Below are 22,081 nucleotides of genomic sequence, written 5' to 3'. Positions count from 1 at the left end.
AAAAACCACCAACCAACATCATCCAGCTGCTGAGGAGAAAACAAACAGGAACCACAGCCAGAAGGGGACCGGGGTTCAGAATGAAGACAGTGTAGCTGGATCATTCCTGTCCAATTCAGTTTTAATCTGCAGCAGTAAATATCAAGAACCACCAAAGAAGACAGACAGGTGAACGGACTGCGGACTCTGACGTCTTTGTACAAAAAAAACAAAAAAACAACACATGACGACAAAAGCATCTCAACTCAAAGGTCTACTTCATGGCTTCTTCTCTGGCTTTTGACCACATCACGCAGTCATCATCAGCAGGTGGAGTTTGCACAGTTGCTGTGGAAATGTCGGCTGAGCTGACTCAGTGTGAAAGCTCCTGAGCAAACACATGTAAGATGACGAGTCAAGAACAGACGGCTGAGCTCGACACAGAGGACGTCTGTTGATCAGGAATTCAATCAGAGCTGTGACTAATGATTGTTAAGATCATCAATCAGTCTGTTGATTAGTTTTATCTGATATTCTATTGATTGTTTGGTTTTTACCACTCTAGCTGCAGCATCTTTTATCTACAGTGTCCCACAGGGATCACATCTGGGCCCGCTCTGCAGAATCTGAAATCTCTCTACACTGATGACACTCTGCTGTTTCTCTACGACACTCTGCTGTTTCTCTATGGAGACAGACATAAACCAGAACCATATCTTTTAATTTAACAGTAACGGAAGCTGAAGCTCAGATCCTGTTCCACATCATTACTCAAATGTCATTAAACAACTCATCCAACACGTCAAACTCAGTGTAAAAAACATCTTTGGATCCCAAACCTCAATGTCAGGCTCCATGTTAAATCAGTCTGGTTCAGCCTCACTGCAGCCTGAAGATGTTATATAGAAATAGTTATAGATAAATACATTTCAGAGGGCAAAAATCAGAGACTGTATTTAAAGATGGCTGACACATCTCCACTTTCTCCCACTGGACAAAAATAAAGCCACAATATCAATAACAAATTCAAACCAAAGTGATCAGTAAGATGTACATCAGAGTGATCAGAACAACTGAAACCATCATCAGGAAAAATGTTTTGATATTTTTTATGTTGCCTCATTCACTAACATATGGAGAGGGCTTGAAGGGGCTTATGAGCTGTTGTACTGCAGCCACCCTCCAGGGGGCGACAGAGCTGCCATCGGAGCTGTCATGGTGGCCCTCTTTAAACACAGTCACTGCTGGAAACAGACAAGTTTTTTACTTCACACAATCAATTATAAAATACATCAGTGATCAAGTTTCCTGTTGAGCAGCTTATTGATTAATTGACTGATCTTTTTAGCGCTTCTTTAAACCTGATGATGATCCTGAGCTCTGACATCACACTGCTCCATGACCAATGAAAATCAACCTTTAAAAACGGACTGTGCTGATCAATAAAAGCTCTTAACCTGAAAGGATCTGACTGATTTAACAGTTGATTCCACAGATGAATTTTTATCTGCTCATACAGTCGAACCTCAGATTGTTCTGCTCCCACAGGAGGAAGGTTCATCTGACAGGGAGTTAAATCAGGTGCTGATAATCTGATCGATCGCAGACGAGATGCTCCGCTCTGATGTTGTTTTGGTTCCTTTAGTTTCATCGACACCAAACAAAACAATAAAAAAACACAACAAGGTGACAGGTGGTGACTAACAAAATGAGTCTGTCAGAGTTCAGTGTGTCCATGCTTGCAGTCAGATAGTTCAAACAAGGCAGTGCAAAAACATCCTCCTCCTCCTCCTCACTCTCAGTCAGTAGTCGACCCCCTCCCCAGGAGGAGGAGGAGGATGAAGAGTCTGTTGTTGAAGCTAAGCAGAGTTGAGATACTCCAGAGCAACTTCATAACAGAACTTATACTGTTCCTGCAGGGACACAGAAACACACGTCAGCATCATGTTCTACATATCATCTCAATATATCAGCAATCAAAATTCTTAATAATTATATATATAATTTTAACAAAATAACAACACTTTAATTATTCATTTGAATTAACAAAATTATAGAAAACTGAGTAATTAATTAATACAATATTAACATGATGAGAAATAAAAATATAAATTACTTTTAATATTAATTAAGTAATTATAGAAAAGGAAATGTATTGATCAATATTAATAAAAACTACTACTGATAACAAATATCAGAATTCTAATAACAGACATAATTAACAGAAATATAGAAAAAAAGTGAGGTTATGGAAGATTATTAACGCCAAAACAAAAACAAATAAAACAAAGAAAAACTTTTATTCAATAAACTCTGAGTCTGTTATTTCACTTTATTTAATTTGATTTAAATAAGTAAATCTTCTCTTGAGGACCAGAACAATCAGAGTTAATCAATAATCAGAGTGATTGATCAGTGAGTGTTTGTTGTTATTTACCAGCAGGTCCACCATGTTTGGTTTGTTGTTTCTCAGTGTTTTAACGGCATGAAAGACGTCGACACAGCGCTGCTGTCGCAACATCTCACACACTATACTGATACTGCAGAACACACCACTGCGACCGCCGCCATTACTGGGGGGGAAGAGATATAAAATTTTGTGTTATTCCACTTTTCACCACTAGATGGAGACAAATCATAAAAACTGTCAGCTCAGACTGTGTAGTATCAGTAGTACTCTGCTGCAGTACATTAGCAGTAGTAGTATGTGTGGTTGTAGTGCTGTGTAGCATACTGTGTTGTGTACTGTGTGTGTGTTCATACAGGCAGTGGACCACGGTGCGTCCCTCGCCGCCATCATACTCCTCCTGCCATTTGTCCACCTGGTGGACCAGTTTGAGGAAGGAGCGCTTGGAGATGGGCGTGTCCCGGTACATTGGCCAGCCCAGGAACTGGAACTGCTGCACCATGCGGTACCCATCCTGCGGCTGGGGGGGACAGGGAGGACAGGGGGTTCAAAACAAGCTCACCCTAAACTGGGAGAGAGTGGGTGAAATGAAATGTACCCCAAACTTATGTAGGGTAAGAGGCGCTGAAAGGTTGATTAAATCAAATACACCATAAACTAAACTCTGAGAGGAAGGAGGGAGGGACTGAAAGGAGACGAGAAAGAAGGAGGTATGGAAAGGAAAAAAGGAAGTAAATAATGAAGGAGTGAAGTGAAGGGCGACAAAGATGGAAGAAAAACATATCCTAACATAAATGTAGGAGGAGGAGAAAGTCTTTAAATCAAACACACTGAAATCTAAATCCAACCTGCTGCAGCAAGGCGGGTGGAGAGAGGAGTCTGGATCAAACTCAGCAGAAATATTTTGTTAGACACAGGGAGGAAATGAGGCACAAATCAAAAACAGCTAAAACTAAACTCAGCCTGACAGGGAGGTGAAGAGGTTTAAATCAAACACATTCTGATCTAAATTTGGTGAAACAGGAGAGAAAATGGAGGTTTGGATCAAACACCAGCACAGCTCAACTTCATCACACAGAAACACACCCTGAATACCTGAGGGCAGAAAGGGGGTCAAAATCAAACAACCCCAGGCTGAAAGAAGTGGGTCTTATTATGCTAACACTGTTAACACTGTCAGCTAACACTCCTGTACATCATCAATCAATAATAACAACCTGTTATAAGATAATATAAATGTACTTTGTGAGGGAAATTACAGCAGCAGAGACAGCAACAAAAGATAACAACAACAAAATGAGAAATACTAAGAAAGACGTAAAAATATAGACTCAGACTGTCGACTCTTCTGTCTGCTTCTCTCTGAATCTTTGTGCTTTGTGGTTTTTCCAAACATCGGATAATATTTCTTCAATTAGACATAGTGAGGGCATCATGCTAGCTCCAACAGTGAATAACTACAAAGGGACAAGGCTTAGCTAAGGGTCAATTAGCAACATCTACTAATGGTAGAGGACAGCAGTCTGTTTTAGTAATACCAACTACTGGTATTTCCTGCTGTCAGTTAACATCACACAGCCAAACAGCTAGGCTAACAACAGCTAAGAGCAGTGTAAAATACACAGTGTAGCAGGAGTTACCAGTGTCCTTTAATCAGTCTGTTTTTGGCTCCATTTTCCTCAGTGTTTCAGTGAAACGTTAACCGTAGAGGGAAGTGACAGAGAGTAAAACAAACGCACCCTGGCTGTGTTGTAGATCCTGAAGATGCGACTGATCACGTCCTCCTCCAGATCTGCAGAGACAAATTCCACCTGCAAGGAGCCGAGGCGATGGAGGCCGTTCTCTGGCCAGTACTGAGGACACAGCTGAGACACAGGGACATTATTGATCTGCTCGTTATCAATACTCCACCTGATTTTGTGTGTGCGTGTGTGTGTGTACCTGTGCTGGGTCCACGTCATTCAGCATGACGATGGATGTGCAGTGGTAGTCGAGGACCAGACGCCAGAAGTCTTTCACCGTGTTGGGCAGAGGATGCTGGGTAACAATAAACGCCGACGGCTGCTTGTAGCTCTGCAACAGCAACACGCCATATATGGTGCGGTCAGATGGCAGGAAGTGACATCACATGGTTGAACAGTGACAACAAGCAGGTTGTGATATTTTTCTTTCTCTGAGTTTTTTACTGTGAAGGAGCTCTGAGCTGACATTTCCATTACACACACTCTGTGGTCAGGTGTTTGGTAGGTTTCCATGGTAAATGAGTTGTTTATTAGTAAAATGGTAGGGTAGGACTGTGTCTGTGTGTGACTGAACCATCCATTAACCCACAAAGATGCTGAGACAGCTGTCTGTCTCTGCCCAGTACAAACCAAAGGCCTCTCTCTCTCTCTCTCTCTCTCTCTCTCTCTCTCTCTCTTTTAAAGGGACAGTGGTGTAGCACAAACATCTGGACCACTTTCACACCTGTACACACACTGTAACCACCCTACAGTCTGCCCCAGTCTTCAGCTCTTCATTAGACCTTGGACCTAAATCAAAGGTGGAGAGACATTGAACTCTGGCTCCACCCACCCAAAAACCGACCTGAAGATCATGTGAGGCGAGAGAGAGAGCGTGTGTGTGAGTGAGTGAGTGTGTGTGTGTGTGTGTGTGTGTGTGTGTGTGTGTGTGTGTGTGTGAGACGTACATCCATGAGCGCAGCATTGATGTAGTTGGAGCTCTCTCCATCGATGGTGATGAGGAATGGCAGACAGCGGTCTGGAGGCAGCACGTCCATGCAGCGGTTCTTCTCGTGGTTTCTGGGCAACAGGGCGATGCTGCAGTCCTCCACCCGCAGTGTCGGCGTCACCATGTTCAGAGTCTGAGCACACAGATCCATACAGATCAATATTAATAAGTACATCCACCAATACCAATACATCGATCAATAACTGATTACCCTGAACTCCTCTTTGATCTGACTGGAGTTGGTCTGAGGATCCAGTCGGTTCATCTCGTAATAAACCGACCGCAGTTGATTGGCCGGAATCGCAGTGTCGCCGCAAAGACACGCCTCCAAGATGGCGTCATGGATGAAGACGTACTGCTCCTGGTGGAGACGGAGGAGAGAGGTCTTTACAAAGATGGTCCTCACCCCCCCCCCGTTAGCTTTGATTGACAGGAGGCTGAAATGTCACTTAATAAATGATTTATGTCAACACAGGAGGAGGAGGAGGAGGACAGAGAAGGTCATCACTTCGTCCACATCTGTCACTTCTGTTAGTTGGAGTCTTTAAGAAGCTGCAGCAACAATAACAACGGTCTGATCTGAGTCCGATTAAATTCAGATTCTCCTCAGATTCATGAAAAGTCAAACTTCACTCATCTGGGATTTTAACATCAGACTGACCGGATGTCACACTGTTTCTGCAGCTTCTTATCACTTTGTTTTAGTCACTTACAAGTTTAATGATTCTAACTGAATATATTTGATTTTTTATGATTCCTCAAATTTTGACTCATCTCACAATTTAATCTCAGCATCTGTTTTAGTGTCTCTGAATCTAATTTCTCTCATGTTTCTCTTAGTTATTCTCAAGACTCGGGAGGAGCTGTGGAGGCAGTGACACAGAATATATGATAAAATTACTACATACAGTGTTGTCCTATAGTCTCAGGTCACCATTAGATATGTTGTTTTAGTGATGCTATACTGATCATATATGATTATTTCTCAGTCTCTTTATTAGAATACAACCAGATAATACAGGAGATGTGTGGAAGTTATTAACAAACAGAGCAAATCCAGCAAATACAGGCTGAAGTGTAAAGTATTAGTATGAGCTCCCCTTACACTGGAGCCTAAGCAGGAACCTGGCTCTCTTAAACCTAAATGGAATGGAACCGTAATCAATGTCATTGACAACACCTGGAATTATCAGAATGACTGACGTGAAGTTCTGTTACACCAGGTTTGTGTTTGAGTATTACACACACATGTTGTATGAGCGTAACTCATTAGAAATTTGTTAATATGAGATGTTCAATCACATTATCAAGTTTCAAAATGCCAAAGATCAATGAATCTGACAGAAACATTAAATCATAATTTTGTGAAATAAAAGACAGATTAAATCTACAGAAGGAGAGGAACTGAAAGAAGCCTGGTATAATATACCAATGTGTGTGTTATGTGTATATACACATACATAATATACCACATCCTCAGAAGAGTTCAAGATGTGTTTAGTACCGAGGGAGGTCACACTGAATACTGACTTTCTGTCTGTAGACACCATTTTGTTCTTTTTATAATTCTGTGTACATGTTTCCTGTAAGAGACAAAACATGAATATAAATGGTCAATAAAACTTTGCAGAAGACTTCTGCACAGGACTGTACATAAAACTTTATAAAACATTCTCTGCCTCCACAGCTCCTCCTGGTGTTAACCTGTGATCTGTATCCAGGTAATAAACCACCTGCTGGTTCTCCTCTCTGAGCTCAGATCTGTCTGAGCCTGTTTGGTTTCCTGAAGCTGCAGAGATTTGAATCTAACATTTCTACCAGTCACTGTAACTGTCAGAGCCTCTGTCTTCATGTTTTCATCTGATGACAGGTCAGAGGTCAGAGGTCAGGGGGGACGATGGTGTAGAGTCTCTGATTCAGGATCTTGTTTTTATTATTGCTTCATCCATTGTTTGTCTTTTTCTGACACTCCCAGTCGAGTGTGTAGATGATGTGTGTGTGTGTGTTACCTCGGTCTGGACCATGTTAACCCTTCGTGCTCTCAGCTCTCGGACACAGTTGTAGATGTCGACTACGCCCTCTCTCTCCGCCATGTCCAGCATGATGTCGATCACTATAAAGCAACCTGTACGCCCCGCCCCCGCACTGACAGACAGACACACATACAAACACACACACACACTCAGTGAAGCAGCTGTAACACTCATCAGACTGTAAACACCTGAGTGGAGCAGCATTCAGGTGTGTGTACCTGCAGTGGACGACGGTGGGTCCGGCGGTGGGCGGGGTTTTGGCCTTGACACGGCGGATGAAGCCGAGCAGGCCAGTGGCGTGGAGCGGGACGCCATGATCAGGCCAACCAGTGAAGTGGAACTGACGGATCTCCCTGATCTCAGCCACGCCCCTCTGAGACACAGACACAGGTGAAACCACCAAGGTTTACCTGAGGACCTCACTGAGGGGACACGCCCCCCTCCCCCACAGATGTGTATCTGTGTGTGTGTGTGTGTGTGTGTGTGTTACCTTCTCCACGGCGAAGGTCCGGATCACGTACTCCGACAGCAGCTGAGTCTCGATCAGCGTCACCTTCATGTCGCCATAGATCTCTGTGTCGTCGGGCCAGTACTTACAACACTTCACCTGCGCATACACACACACACACACACACACACACACACACACACACTGGTTTACTGCTGAACATTAACGTCAGGCAGAATAAATTGACTCGTTAATTAAACAGAAACATAAACAGAACAAAAGCAGCTGATATAAAAACCTCATCAGAGGCTCCGCCCCCCCACCCCCCTCCCCCATTAACAGCTAATTACTGCAGAGCTAATCGCACTGTCGCCACAGCAACAAGATGACACAGAGTGGGGGTGGGGTGGAGGTGGCGGGGGTGAGAGAAGAGGAAGTGAGGCTTAAGTGACGGCGGGAGATAATCAGCCCGATCTATCCCAGAATCCCCCTCTGCGGCTCTCCTGCAGAGACAAAGCAGGTCCCAGTTGCATTCTGGGTAATAAGAGCTGGGACGGGGAGAACACCGCCAGGTGTGTGTGTGATCTCAGGTTAAATCTTTCAGTTTGAGGAGGAGAGGACATCTGAGGAGTTCAGCTGCTCTGCATATCGCTGAGCGCTAACTGACGCATCAGGTCCCGGTGAGCCTCTCTCGCCTGTCTGGTAACCATGGTAACCAGGGTTAGAACCTGATACAGGTTTTCCACAGGTTTCTTTATAACCTCTACTAACTTTAGGAGAAGTGCTGATCTGTCCTGACGAGGGATGGGACAATATATGATTTTGATCTTGATCGTAGTGAAGTTCCATCATCAGGATCATCGTTAAAACAACCTGTCTAACCAACACCTGTCACCTGAAGTTAACTCAGGTCCAACATCCTCCAATCTGAGCTCCCATCTCCATCACATCCAGCTCTGTTTACTGAACTCCAGGTAAAATTAACCATCGTTTCTGTCAGTTACTGAACGTACAGTGTTGGTTCAGTTTTACTAACGCTGATGTTTATCTGAATGTTTGTTACGTTACGATGCTGTTTAGCTATATAGCTAAGCCTAGCCAGGTAACATTAACTATGAAGCTAAACATTAGCTAACATTAGCAAGGTAACATTAGCTATGTAGCTAAACAGCAGATAGCTATGTCAAACTGAACTGTAAACTGATTCCGGCCATCTTAACAGTTTAAAGCAGATTTTCCAACAAGTTCTCCAACTCATTCAACCACAATGGTCGTTTGTTCCTAAACTTAAATATGACTAAGAAGACTGTTTCCTAAAGTAGTGCCCCTTCAGGTGGCAGGATGTATTGCATTGTGGCAGTAAGCCAACAGGTGTACCAGAGCTTTGTCATCAAAGTAACAATAATAAACATGTGGTTAACATAACTGAAGGGTTTCTGTTTGGTAAGGTTTAGGAAAAGATGGTAGTTTTGGCTTAAACAGCTTGTCAGAGAAAGATCAATAACCATCAGGTTTTAAACAGGAAATGAGTCTCATGCTTGTTTGACCTGTCCACCCCAACCACCTTCTACTCTGGACGTTTTTATCATTTAAACAACATGCACTTAATACATGTCATAATTACTACGGCCACTAGGTGTCACCTAACAAGAAGACTATACTGTGGGTCATGACAACATGCTGCACAAACAACGTGTGTGGTTGTTTTTTTACAGGACAGTCTCATATTTTCATGGTTATCACAATAATATAGTGAATCACAATTATTTCAGGATAATCGTCACATGAAGTCACAGGTCACATGGCCATCTTGGCTCTCTGTTATCTCCACAGTTAGCCTCATTCAGACATTACCAACACCTCTAAGTCACCTGTCTTTAGGTTGTATTTATTTTAAATTTATTCTAAACCACAAGAGGACCAACAAAGAGGAAAGACGTGAGAGATGCACTCTGGGAAATAATGTCCCAAACTTCATCAGAGAGGAAACAACCAGATGGCCTCAACAATCAAGAGTGTGTGCACGACTCACCCGCCCCACCTCCACCAGGTTGGTTACCATGACGATGGCGGCAGTGTTCTCCTGCCAGACCATCCGCCAGAAATCGTACACCGTCTCCTGCATCGGTCCTAACACACACACACACACACACACACAGAGTAAACTTCATATTAGACAGCAGGCGACACCAGAACTGTACATGAATTATAATGACTCTTTTAATTAATTCAAATTAAGTGCACATACACAAACACACACACACACACTCACACAAACACACACACAGAAAATGTTTTTAATCACTGTTGACAGTCTGTGTTTTGACGAGCTAATTAGTTCATGCTAATCCATTCCTGTCCTCAAGTGTTTTACAGCGAGAATCTGCTGCACACACACACACACACACACACACACAGTCACTCACACACACACACACACACTCCATATTCATGCTCACACACTGACATGTTTGCACAAACAGAGGAGGACGAATGATTTCTACCTGGACATCTGAGTGTGTGTGTGTGTGTAGATTAGCACACACACTGTCAGATAAAAAGTTCAGTTCTGGGTGATTTGGCGACCCCTGTGGTAAGAGGTGGTTTTACAATAAGCTCCAGACTTCTATTGAAAAACGACTAATTTAACTTTTCCCTTCATCTACACTGTTAACACGAACGATGTGGTCAGAATCACTGCTGTCTGTGTAAGAGGTAGACAGCTGCTTTAAACAGGTTCCTGTCTGTATGTTCTCAGGTTTTCATTACACAGTAAACATGTATATGCGTGAACAGATGTTGCTCCTGTTGCTACAAGCTACAGCTGGACCTCTGTGTGTTATTGCCCTGTTTCTGTTCACATTCAGTCAAACAGTCTCCACTAACAGCAGATGAACTCTCTATGATCAGCTCCTGGTGTCAGTGCATCAGTGGATGTTCAGATAATTCTCTCAGTGTTTCACTGTGAGACTGAAGGAAAGTTAAAAACAGGAGGGTCAGGTGTGACACAGGTAGGAGGAGGAGTTCTGTAGCTAAGCTAGGCTAGGCTAAATTGTTTATCACCGCAGTGTGTGTTTGGGTCCTTACCCTGCGTGGCAATGTAGTGGTTGGGTCGGTGGTATCCCTGCGTGAAGAGAACAGAACAGAGGTCAGATATCCCACAATGCCTCACTGTTCAGGATAAACATCTGAGACCAGCAGCAGCAGCAGCAGTGAGGACTGAAGCACCTCAATCAATAATCAATATTTTAGCTAAGTTTGGAGCTACAGGTTTTTACGTCAATGTGGATTCATCTGAAAACTGAAACTTTATTTATAACGTCAGTCTGTGACAAATAATCAGAGTTTAACTTCATGAGATTCAATAAAGATTCAAGAGGATTCAGATCTGAGGATCAGGATCCACAACCTGAACCAGAACCTGAACCTGATCCGAAAGCTGATTATAACTAGAGCTGAACTGAACTTGAACTTGATCCTGAATCTGATTCTAACCTGAACCTTCAAACAGTCCTTTGATGTCCTGTGGACATTGGGGGTGTTCTGAACTGGGTCAAGGATCTGAGGAGTCAGGACGTTCCAGTGTGAGGTGAGATTCAATATAAAATATTAATGACAAAAACACAACGAAGAGGCACGGAGAGGTGAGAGGGGGAGCTATGCGGCTTTGTCTGGTCTCAGGGACTCAGGGGGTCTCATCATCTGAGGCCAAATTGTCCTCACACTGCTATGGTCCCCACAAACACCTGTCCTCTCTGACCATCAGCTGGACGTTTGTTAACAGAGTCGACCCTGACTGCTGACGGCCATCACCATGGAAACATTGACCGTTAAAGAAGAAACAGTCAGAAAGTGTGTGTGTGTGTGTGTGTGTGTGTGTATGTTACTCACGTCGACGTAGTTGGCGTTGATGTAGTCGGAGCTGCTCTCTCCATCCTGAGGCTGCAGACGCACGCGAGAGTGGTCGTCTGACACACACACACACACACACACACACACACACACACACACAGGCTAATTGGTCTGCATGTCGTCACGGTGAAGCTGAACATAATCACCTCTAATTAGTTTGTGCAGAATAAATGATCTAATAATAAATTAATAACCATTTAATTACATTCATTGAACTAAACAACACAGTGTGTCTGTGTTGTGTTTATTTATTCAGACGTTATTCATCTTTAAAGTCTCTGTCTCTGAGAACAGATTTGATTTAAATCCTGATAATCACATTAAACTAAAACCGGTTTTTAATTAAAGACAAATGTAGAAAATAAAAGTCAAACACAAACTAATGAGACGTTTGATATTTTCATCATGAACGGACAGAAGTGTAACAGGAAACAACAACAACACAAACTGAAACTAAACTGGTGCTGTATGTAGTTTGGATATAAAATAAAATACTTACTGTTACTTCAACATATCTACAGGTTTTATACTGATGGTTACTGTCTGACTGCTGTTACACCACAACAGATTCTCTGTCAGTCACACTGAAGTTAAACCGGTACAACTACAGTTTAAAGTCATGTTTATCTCCACTGGACAAACTGCAGACAGACATGACCTGAACCACAACCTGTCACAAATAAACAACCAGTCCTGAGTAAAGATCAATAAATCTCAGGTCAAAACAGGTAACCTCCAAGTCATGTCCTAAGTCAAGACAGGTGAGTCCTGGGTCAAATTGAGCAATTCACAGGTCACAAGTCAAGACCAAAAAGTCTCAGGTCAAGACAAACAAGTTCCTGTGTCAAGTGCCCAGTCAAGTCCAAAGTCCCATTCTAGGTCAAAGTCAGCATGGCTTAAGGTTCGAAGTCCAGACAGTCATGTTCAGTCAGAAGTTAAGACCAACAAGTCATAATACAAGTTCTAGTCAACAGGAACAAGTCACAAGTCCAGACCTAAACCATGACCAGAAAGTCCCAGGTCAAGCTCCAAGTCAGGACAAGCAAGTTCCAAATCCCAAAACATTCCCAGAGAAGCTGTGTACTGAACCACCTGTCCTGTACCTGTCCTGTACCTGTACCTCTCTGGTCTCAAGTGAGGTCAGGAAGATTGTTAAAGACTACACTGAACTGACCTGGGACACATTAATCTATGGTCTGGTGTTCTCCCACCATCATATTAATGACTGTTATTAGTCTGATTTATGATCTGTTTTCTACCAGACTTCCACAGTGCCTTGGAGCCTGGCATTTAGCTCCTACACCTGCTGAACCCAAACACAGTTTCTCATCAGCCTGTGAGCTCATGTCACGTTCAGAGGAGGAGGGTGGAGGTACATACAGGCGATGATGTTTCCGTAGCGATTCTTCATGCGGTTCTCATCCTTCTTGGCCGAATCCCACGGAGCCGACTGCCCCTCAAAAAAACTCTGAAAAGACAAAAAGACATGAAGACAGGGAGCTGGTTTAAAAGGAGAACAGATCCAGAGTGATGAAACTCAGTGACTGACTTCATGAATAATGCAGAGGATGTGTTTGATTTTCTGTTCTCTCCCTGAACAAACACACAGGCGTTAGTTTTATGGTCAGAGCAGATGATTAAGTCCAATTATGAGAACGAGCTCAGAGAGAAGCCGGAGGCGTCTAAACACATACTGATGGTTGTTCATTTACTGCGTTCAAACACAGTAAAACTGCTCTGGCTGCTCAGTGCTGAGACAACACTTCTACTCTCTGTTTATCTCTGTGGCTGAAACAGAAACACAATCACACAAATCTTTAATATTAAATCACAAAAACACAGATTCATTTAAAAACATGTTAAATCAACAGAATAAGAACAAGGACATTAATATGTCTGAACATCATCTCATCATCATCTCTGCTCAGTGTTTTTACATCTGACTAAATTAAACAAGACGTGTCATGTGTCCGATTATTACGACATCAGTGTTTTACAAACATGTCTGATCTGGCTCCGCCCCTCGACTATGACGTCACCGCCAAGACTCCAGAGTTATCCACGCTTCTTTGTAGTCTTGTGTCTCTTTGTAGTCTTATTTTGTCTGTTTGTGGTTGTTTTACATGCCAATGAACATTTGCGGCTCCATTACAATGTTTACTTGTTATGTTGATTTAAAAAAACATCTGTCTGTCTATCTGTCTATCTGATCATAACAGTTGAGTTCTCAGACACTTTGATCCACGATCCACAGCAGGTTTCCTGTGTCGCTCATTAAAATGCCTGAAGACAGCTGTGTGTGTGTGTGTGTGTGTGTGTGTGTGTGTGTGTGTGTGCGTGTGTGTGTGTGACAGCAGTCTAACAGCTCCAGACATCCATCAAACTGAGGTGAACGATGTCTCTCTCTCTCTCTCACACTCACTCACACTCACACACACACACACACTCAGCTGTAGACGATTGACAGTGAGGAACAAAGGGAGGAAAAATAAAAGAGAAAAGAAATGAAGGGATGAAGTGATGAAGTGATGAAGTGATGAGTGTTGGCAGCGACTCTACTCTGACTCTGTATGATGCTAATGCTACCTGTCCCCTGAACCCACCAACAACCTCCACCTGTCATTGAAGAGATCAAAGGTCACAGACATGATTGATCCAGAAACACATTGATCAGGAATCATCTGGTGAAAGGTTTCTGATCAGACAGACATGCTGGTCTGTTAGCCACAGAGGGGTGGAGCTTCACTGGACAAGGTGAACAGAAACACGGTGGATCAGAGCCCCAGTCTGTTCCTCATCCAAACACCTGCACACATCTGACATCACTTCCTCTGAGACTCAACATTCAGGTCAAAACGTTTTCTGTTGCAGCTCGAAAAACATGTTAAAACACATCTTTATTGTCGTGCGGCAATCAGAACATTTGTCTCTTTGTGTCTCTCTGTGGTCAATGAATATTTTCAATCCTGATTTTTGGAGGAGATCCTGGAGAAACCTTGAAACAACCTTGAGGGTCAGCTGTGATGCTGCTGGATGACACAGACTGGGGCTACAGACATCAGACGCTGAGCTACAGAGCTAATGTGAGTGTGTCGGACATTAGCCACCATCTCATTTCTAATCTAGTTGACATGAAAACAGGATGTTAACAATCTGAAAACCAAGAAGGCGTCTTACCTCGTTAAGCTGTCCAATCAGATTAATTAGTAAAGGAGAAGCATGAAGGGATCAGGGAGATAAGAGTCATCAGTGGGGCGCTCAGCTGATCGTTAGCTCAACGAACTAAACATCATCAGTGAGTTTATCAGAGGCTCGGGATTAAAACCACAGGAAAAAACATCTGCAGACTGAACACAGAGAAAATCTGCATCTAAATCCTGACCTTTATTTTGAAAGGTCTCTTCCTGTGGCTATAATCCTCATCATCAGATATTAAACAGTTGATTATTGAATGTGTTTAAAGGTGAAATCAGTGATGGATCTGAGCTGATTTAACAAACAAACCACAAACAGAACAACAACAGTTTCATCTGGATCAAACAGTTCAAAGCTTCATCAGTCAGTATGTTTCCATCATCACCAAGACCATCCATCTGATCACACCTGATCAATCACACTGATCACACCTGGATTGATTTGAACAGTGAAAGTTACCTCAGACACAATCAGAAACCTCCTGTTTCTCTTAGTTCAAAGTTCAGTTTGTAATGAACTGAGACCAGAGGCTTGTATCACAGAAATGTCCTGAGCTGCAGCTCCACTCTTACCTGTGTGGTAACCATGGTAACCATGGTTAGGACCTGATCCAAGTGAACAGTTCCTGACTGTTGATCTGTTCTGACTCTGACTGACTGATTAGTGAAATCTTAAATAATCACTTCTCTCAGTCTGAGTTATTGATCAAATATATTGTGCCTGTATTTACTCATATTGATTATTATGTTTAAATGAAGCAGTAGACTCCAAAACCAACAATAACAAACCTGTAAAATAATCAAACTGTGGTCATGTGACTGCAGATCTGTTCACCTGACCAGATAACTGGTGTGACTGGAAACATACTGGGACCAGTTTGGAAATGTGGTTGTTGTCTAACAGACAGACAGACAGACGGACAGAGAGTGAGACAGAAACACTGAGCAGCTCCTCACCCCTAACTTCCTGTAAATGGAGGGTGAAAATACTCCAGTGTGTGTGTGTGTGTATGTATGTGTGCTCAGTATGTATAATGGATTAGCCCTGAGGGCAGCCCGCTAGCAGGCAACCAGGCCTGAACACACACACACACACACACACACACACACACACACACACACACACAGCCATCCCTGTTTTGGCCCATTAGCTTGGGGGAAGATCTATAATGTATATCTGTGTGTGTGTGTGTGTGTGTGTGTGTGTGTGTGTGTGTGTGTGTTCAGGTAAGTAACATCCATTAGTAAGTTTCTCATGATGAAAATGGGTAAACATGTGACTCACACACACACACACAAAACTGGTATGTTTCCTGTCTTATTCTTTGTATTACTCTCTCTCTCTCTCTAATCACGGCTGTAACGATCAGTTGATTCATTGATTGCTTGATCATCATCAACATTTTAAATCCATTGATAGGTTAAGTCATTGATCAATCAGAGCTTCTGTATGTTTTCTGTCAGTCAGAGGAAGCTGGTTTTAGGCTAGAAACTCTTATGACCTTGTTTTCAGAGCATTTATTGTTGCTAGGTAACAAAACCCGTATTTGGCCACTTCTGCATTTTTCCGTTATTTTCTCTGTTCTCGCCTGTGACCAAAGAAACGGTCTCAGATATTAATCACAGTACCGTAATTTCCGGACTATTGAGCGCACCTGAATATAAGCCGCACTCACTAAATTTAAAAAGAAAAAAAAAAAGTACATATACAGGCCGTACTTGTCTATAAGCCACAGGTGTCTAAATGTTTTTGCGGCATGAGGCTCGTTAGCCTGTAAAAATCTAGAAATTAGCCGCATCATTGTTTAAGCCGCAAGGTTCAAAACGTGTGAAAAAAGGAGCGGCTTATAGTCCAGAAATTACGGTAACTCTTTGATGTTAGAGCAACAATAACTGGGCAGTCAGTGAGAGCCAGGAGCAGCTTCTCCTCCACCATCTTTAACAGGGTTGATAAGCTCTGCCCCCTCTTGATTTTGATCGGTCGGTGAGAGAGAGGTGACACTGACGAGCGCAGCAGGGAAAAAAGCTGAGGACACTGAGTTTCACAGGATTTGTTTAGAGTCACTGACAGAGTAAATACAGGTCCTGACTGAGTCTCTACGCAGACAATGTCTTAGTGTTTCTTAATGTCAAAAATACTGATTGATCCTGTGGGTGGTGGCGGGGGTGGTTTGGTCACTGCTGATGTGCATTCACTGTACGACCTCTGTGATGTAACGTTCACCTCAGCAACCACAGATGGTTGCTTGGCTTGTTGTGTGTTTGACTAAAATGCACATTCGAAGAACAAAAATACAAACAAAAGAATTAAAACAAGGGCAACCACCAATTATCAACCCCATACCAATCAATCATCAAACACTCCAACGTTCAACTTCAACTCTCTCTTTAAATATTATATTTTAAAGAATACGGTCTAGACCAGCTCTATATGAAAAATGCCTTTTGATTACTTTTGTTGTGATTCGGTGCTATATAAATAAAATAGAACTGAATTGAATCAACACTACCAACCCAAAAACCCAAGCAACCACATGCAATGGGCCACACAATAACACCTTGTTAAACACTTGGCAGCTGTGTAGCCAATCATAGCACTCTCTGAGAATAAAGCGACAGGTGAACTTTTGTCTTTGTCTAAATTTGTGCCAAATCGAGGTCAATTTGTCTCTTTTTACCAACGCTAGAAACTCACCTGCAGCTGTGAGAACGTTTTACAGATGAAAAGAAACAACGATGCAGAAGATTTGTCAGTTTAAGATAATTTCCCTGTTAATATCAATAAAATTTTGCACAAAAGCTTTTTTAGTTTATACACAGACAGTTGAACTACCTACTGACATCACCTGGAGGCTTGTTGTGATTGGCTGAAACAATCTTATTGCGGGTGAGAACATGAGAAAATCATTGCTACAGCACAGCAACATGTTTTTAAATGAATCACAGCTCAAAGACTTTTCTGTGTGTGTGTGTCCTCCTCACCTCGTACTCCTCCTTGAAGCCGTAACCCTCGGCACATTTCATCTGGGTGATGTGCTGCAGCAGGTCAGCCACTCGGATGGCCGGGTGCAGCTGTCCCGTCTGATAGGGCAGCGCCTCCCTCTCCGACTCCCGCTGCTTGTAGTGGGACTGGACCAGGCTGCTGGTCTCACTGGTCATGGTGTGACTGTCGTCTGGAGGAGGGAGGAAGAGACAGGAGACAGATCAGGTTGTAGCTGCAAACAACTAACAGTAACTCACAGCTGAGTGATGGAGGTGTGATGTATGTCGAACAGGAGTCACATGATATCTTCACGTGGACTGGACCAGACTGATCCGGGTCAGAGGATCCAAACATCAGGTTTGGGCTGTGATGAAACTCAGCCTGTTTTTGAAGCTGAATTCTGGGTGGACTCTGGACAGAATAAACCTGAGCATTTTACATTCAGGCTGATGATGAAAAACCTGATCTCCCAAAGACACTGCTGATAAACCTCAGCTATAAACTGTAGAGGAGGCTGGACTCTGAAGACTACCTGACTCTTCTCTGACAGCCTGTTAAATGGAATTCTCTGTCAACATGTGACAGGGAGTAAAGTTATTAAGAACTGAAACTCCTAAAGGAGAGTTAGCTCCTGGTTTCTACAGTGAAAAATGATAGCGATGGTCTTAAACTCGTGTTGGAGGAGAAAGTCACACTTCCTGTTCTGAGTGTATAGGTATGTTCACACTGGTACAGAAACATGCAGTGACCTGTAAGAACCAGGACGGAGACTCAAAACAGTCAAAAAGTTTAGAGCTGGATGATGGACACTTCTCCCCTCAATGGTCACCATCTTGGCTAAGGAGTGAAGGGGAGGAACCAAAATGTTCTCTAACTTGTGAAAATGGCAGCCGAGGAACAAGGACATGAAACAGGGAACACACAAGAAAGTAAAACGTCCATTTTTAAGTTGTGGATGACAATTGCAGTCAAATATAAGAATACTATAAAAAACATAGTCTTACATTCAGGCCAATTCATTGATATGATTTGTAATAATCAGCTTGATTCACAAGTCGTCTGTCAGACCTTCAGCTCAACATCAGATCATAAAACTGATAAGGTAATTGATTAGAAGCAGGTGAAGGTGATCACTGAACAATCAGAGCAGTGTCTGCCCACATCCACACTTCATGACTGTTCGTCTGTTGACCCAACAAAAACCAGTCCTGGTCCACGTCCACAGCTACCATGTTGTTACCACGACAACACACATGAATGGCACACGCATCACGTGACATCAAATCACATGACTGGACAGGGCATGGTGATTGGCGCTGGTTTCTTTTCACACTGCTGCTGAAACTATCAATCACAAATCAATAATCTGAAGAGGGAGAAGAACAGGTTTCAGTCCTGATTTATCTTAAGAGAGGGACTGGGTCCTGGTCCAGATCCAGTACAGCACGGTGTGAGTACTGGTTCAGATGTGGTCCAAGTTCTTGGAGCTGCAGTGTGAAAAGAACAGAGTTCAGAGTCCTGGAACAGAACAAACCTCGTCGGTAAAGTTCCTATCGACCTTTGACCCCTGACCAAGGACCAGGTCCAGGACTCTGACGTGAACATTTCAACAACTCAGCGGACACACCTTCCACTACTCTCTCTAACTCTGTTCTTATTGGCTAGCCTGTGGGCTGACTGACCAATCAGAAACTCTCTATCCCAAACAGCCCAACCAATCAGGAGATGGAAGATGTGATGGAGGTGGCGGTTTGTGATTAGATGGATGACACAACCACGACAACGGTAATGGCAACCAATCAGAGAATGAGAGATGGGCGGAGCTGAAACCTGATTGGTTCGAGGTGAAGTGGTGGGAGCGGGTGGGGGGTTGTGATGTCACAATTTCACAGAGGTGTAAAAATGAGGCGTTGCCACGCTAACTGATGACATCAGAGCAGGTGGTGGGTGTGGCTCCATGCGCAACGGTGACCCCCCCAACATGAGCCCCCCCCTTTTAGCCCCAAATTTAACCACTTACCATTAATGGGCACTTTACACAGAGAAAGATAAAAGAGAAGAAGAAGAGAGAGGAGACAGGGTATAAGCAACAACTTTAGCTTTAGCCTTTAGCCTAGCTAGCCTACTACTAACACACAGCTAGCATGAATCAAACAGAAAACCAACCCCTAGCACTGTAGTAGCACTTTTTGAACTTATGACAGCTACCAGCTAGCAGCTAATGCCTAGGCTAACCTGGCTAATCTTGCTAAGTGTAGGACTTGTAGCCCCAGCTAACGTCAGAACCTGAAGCCTGCGGAGAGTTTAGCTAGCCTGAGGAGAGAGGAGAAACAAGAATTTACGCAGCACATTTAGCATCCGACTTTAGCCTGAACTGGATCAAAGAGGCGTGACATCTCTGTTAGGCCACAATTACAAAGTGAGATTGTTTACTTTCTACAGGCAAAAACAAAGATTTTAGCGTGAGAGGAGACTAAACAAACGAGATCTAAACTCTGTGAACAGATCAGTCTCATCATGTTGTGTTGTTTATATAAAACTAATCTGGTTCAGCAGAGACACTGGATTTAGTTTAATATAAATAAAAAACGTCAATTGATTTTCCATTTTTAATGAAAACCATCATCTCTGAACCTGTGAGAAGCATTAATTAACTTTAGTTACTAAACTAATGGATTACATTTTTCTGGCAACACAGTGAATTTCTCTCATATTTACAGTCATGATTAAATGTAAATAAATGTAATATAAGGGGAAACTTTAACCTCCATATTTATCCTGTAATATATTTATTCTTAAATTTATACTGTAGGTTATTAACAGTCCTGCTCTGGGTGAATATTTACATCATGTAAAGTAAAATAAAATGCAGATCTTTGGTTTTACTTGCAGAGTGTGAACACTTCTCTCAGGTGAGGCCTTTAAGCTGCATCAGGATAACAGCTCTGATATTAAACGGTTTCAAGTTTCTGTTTTTATTTTTACTTCCTGCTCATTTCATGTCCACAAACATCTGTGACAACCAGACGTCCAGAAAGTAAGACGGGCAACTAACACGACCTCTGACTGACTCCTCTGTGGTTTTTATTGTTCTCCTATTGTTTATTGTTTTCCTCCCCCCCGTCCACGTGGGCGTGTTGTGTCCATGCAGAGGTTGGAGGTCACAGACAGACGTGACGTCAACACGACACGCAGGAATGTTGTGGATGCGGGGATGGAGTGAAGCCCACTGTTTTTTCCAGAGAAAACAGGTAAATAACAGAAAACACAAGAACAGAAGAAACCGACTCAACTAATCATCCAATCAAAGCTTTCAGAAAACAAATAAAAAATAAAGATTAAATTATAAATGTGATGAAAACAAATGATACAAAATGAAACAAAAAGAGAACATAAGGACAGATTAATTAAAATAAAATAAATAAAAATCAACATGTAAAATAAAAAAATGTTTCATAAAGAAATCTCATAACATGAAATGAAATAAATAAAATGTATGATGAAGAATTAAAAAAAAAAAACTTTAAAAGAAAAATCCTCAAAAATAAAAAATAAAAAACCCAAAGAACCAAAAGCAGCCGAACAAGAAGCAAGCAGGGATGGATGGAAGCCAGAGTAGCCACTCTCTCTTTCTCTCTTTTGTCATTCTCTCCATCCTCATCTCTATCCTGTCACCTATCTCACCTGTCTGTCCATTTCCTGTCTGTCTGTCTGTCTACCTGTGCAGATTGTTTTTCTGTCTTACAGAGTAAAGAAAGGAAAAGTGTCTCACCCAGAATGGCCGTCGGTACGAAGGGATCTGTCACCAGGACACATCAGCAGCAGACAGACAGACAAACAGACAGACAGATAGGTAAACAGACAGACAGGACAAAGGAAAAAGAGAAGAAGAGGAAGGAAAAGTCAGCTCCCTACATCTCAGGTGTGTGCAGTCAGCTGAGTTCTGGCACCAGAGGACCGCATGTGGGTCGGGTCTGGGCCATACAGAACAGCTTTGGCTCAATGTCGGCGCCCAGAATCAGACCGATCACCAGCCAACCAATCGGGAGAGACACTTTGACCAACAGGATCATGTCAACCCCCCCCCGCCAACAAATGACCTGCAGCTTTGAAAACGGAGCAGCTGTCAGTTACCTGGGTAGTAGGAGTTGGGGACGGTGGTGCTGATGGTGTTAGTCTTCAGGGTGAAGGACGACGGAGACGACACAGCTGCACAGACACACAACAAACACAACTTTAAGCTAACGTTCATATTTCCTGTAGCAACGTCTTATTTCTTGTTTCAACAATAATGCAACACTCTTTATTCAATCCCAGCATTCAATCCAAGGAAAAGCGTTCTGTTCCGTCATGTCACTGCTAGTAGCTAACTGGTCTGTGTGCCTGCTGGATTTA

At 42.8% G+C, this 22,081-nt stretch overlaps 1 protein-coding gene across 5 annotated transcripts in view; it reads right to left on the bottom strand.

Moving 5' to 3' along the window:
- Positions 1-22,081, bottom strand: part of ptprma (protein tyrosine phosphatase receptor type Ma) — an 87,826-nt gene that overhangs the window by 359 nt on the left and 65,386 nt on the right. For 3 of the 5 annotated variants that reach the window (XM_051067402.1, XM_018686927.2, XM_051067404.1), the window contains 17 exons: positions 21,821-21,895; positions 21,459-21,485; positions 17,686-17,876; positions 12,890-12,977; positions 11,489-11,565; positions 10,685-10,721; positions 9,630-9,727; positions 7,640-7,756; positions 7,368-7,522; positions 7,126-7,261; positions 5,328-5,477; positions 5,076-5,249; positions 4,328-4,459; positions 4,126-4,251; positions 2,743-2,906; positions 2,417-2,552; positions 1-1,892 (listed from right to left, as the gene is read on the bottom strand). The exon at positions 1-1,892 is cut by the window's left edge and continues 359 nt beyond it. In XM_051067402.1, coding sequence (XP_050923359.1) covers positions 1,839-1,892; positions 2,417-2,552; positions 2,743-2,906; positions 4,126-4,251; positions 4,328-4,459; positions 5,076-5,249; positions 5,328-5,477; positions 7,126-7,261; positions 7,368-7,522; positions 7,640-7,756; positions 9,630-9,727; positions 10,685-10,721; positions 11,489-11,565; positions 12,890-12,977; positions 17,686-17,876; positions 21,459-21,485; positions 21,821-21,895 — 1,937 coding nt within the window. In that variant the 3' untranslated portion in view covers positions 1-1,838. The remainder of the gene's footprint in view (positions 1,893-2,416; positions 2,553-2,742; positions 2,907-4,125; positions 4,252-4,327; positions 4,460-5,075; positions 5,250-5,327; positions 5,478-7,125; positions 7,262-7,367; positions 7,523-7,639; positions 7,757-9,629; positions 9,728-10,684; positions 10,722-11,488; positions 11,566-12,889; positions 12,978-17,685; positions 17,877-21,458; positions 21,486-21,820; positions 21,896-22,081) is intronic. The other 2 variants (XM_051067403.1, XM_018686932.2) reach the window with 1 other exon arrangement.

The sequence above is a fragment of the Lates calcarifer genome, unplaced genomic scaffold (assembly GCF_001640805.2).
Source record: "Lates calcarifer isolate ASB-BC8 unplaced genomic scaffold, TLL_Latcal_v3 _unitig_1690_quiver_535, whole genome shotgun sequence".
NCBI classification, from domain to species: Eukaryota; Metazoa; Chordata; class Actinopteri; family Centropomidae; genus Lates; species Lates calcarifer.
Note: the sequence above shows the minus strand (reverse complement) of the source record. Positions and strands in the feature narration are given on the sequence as shown.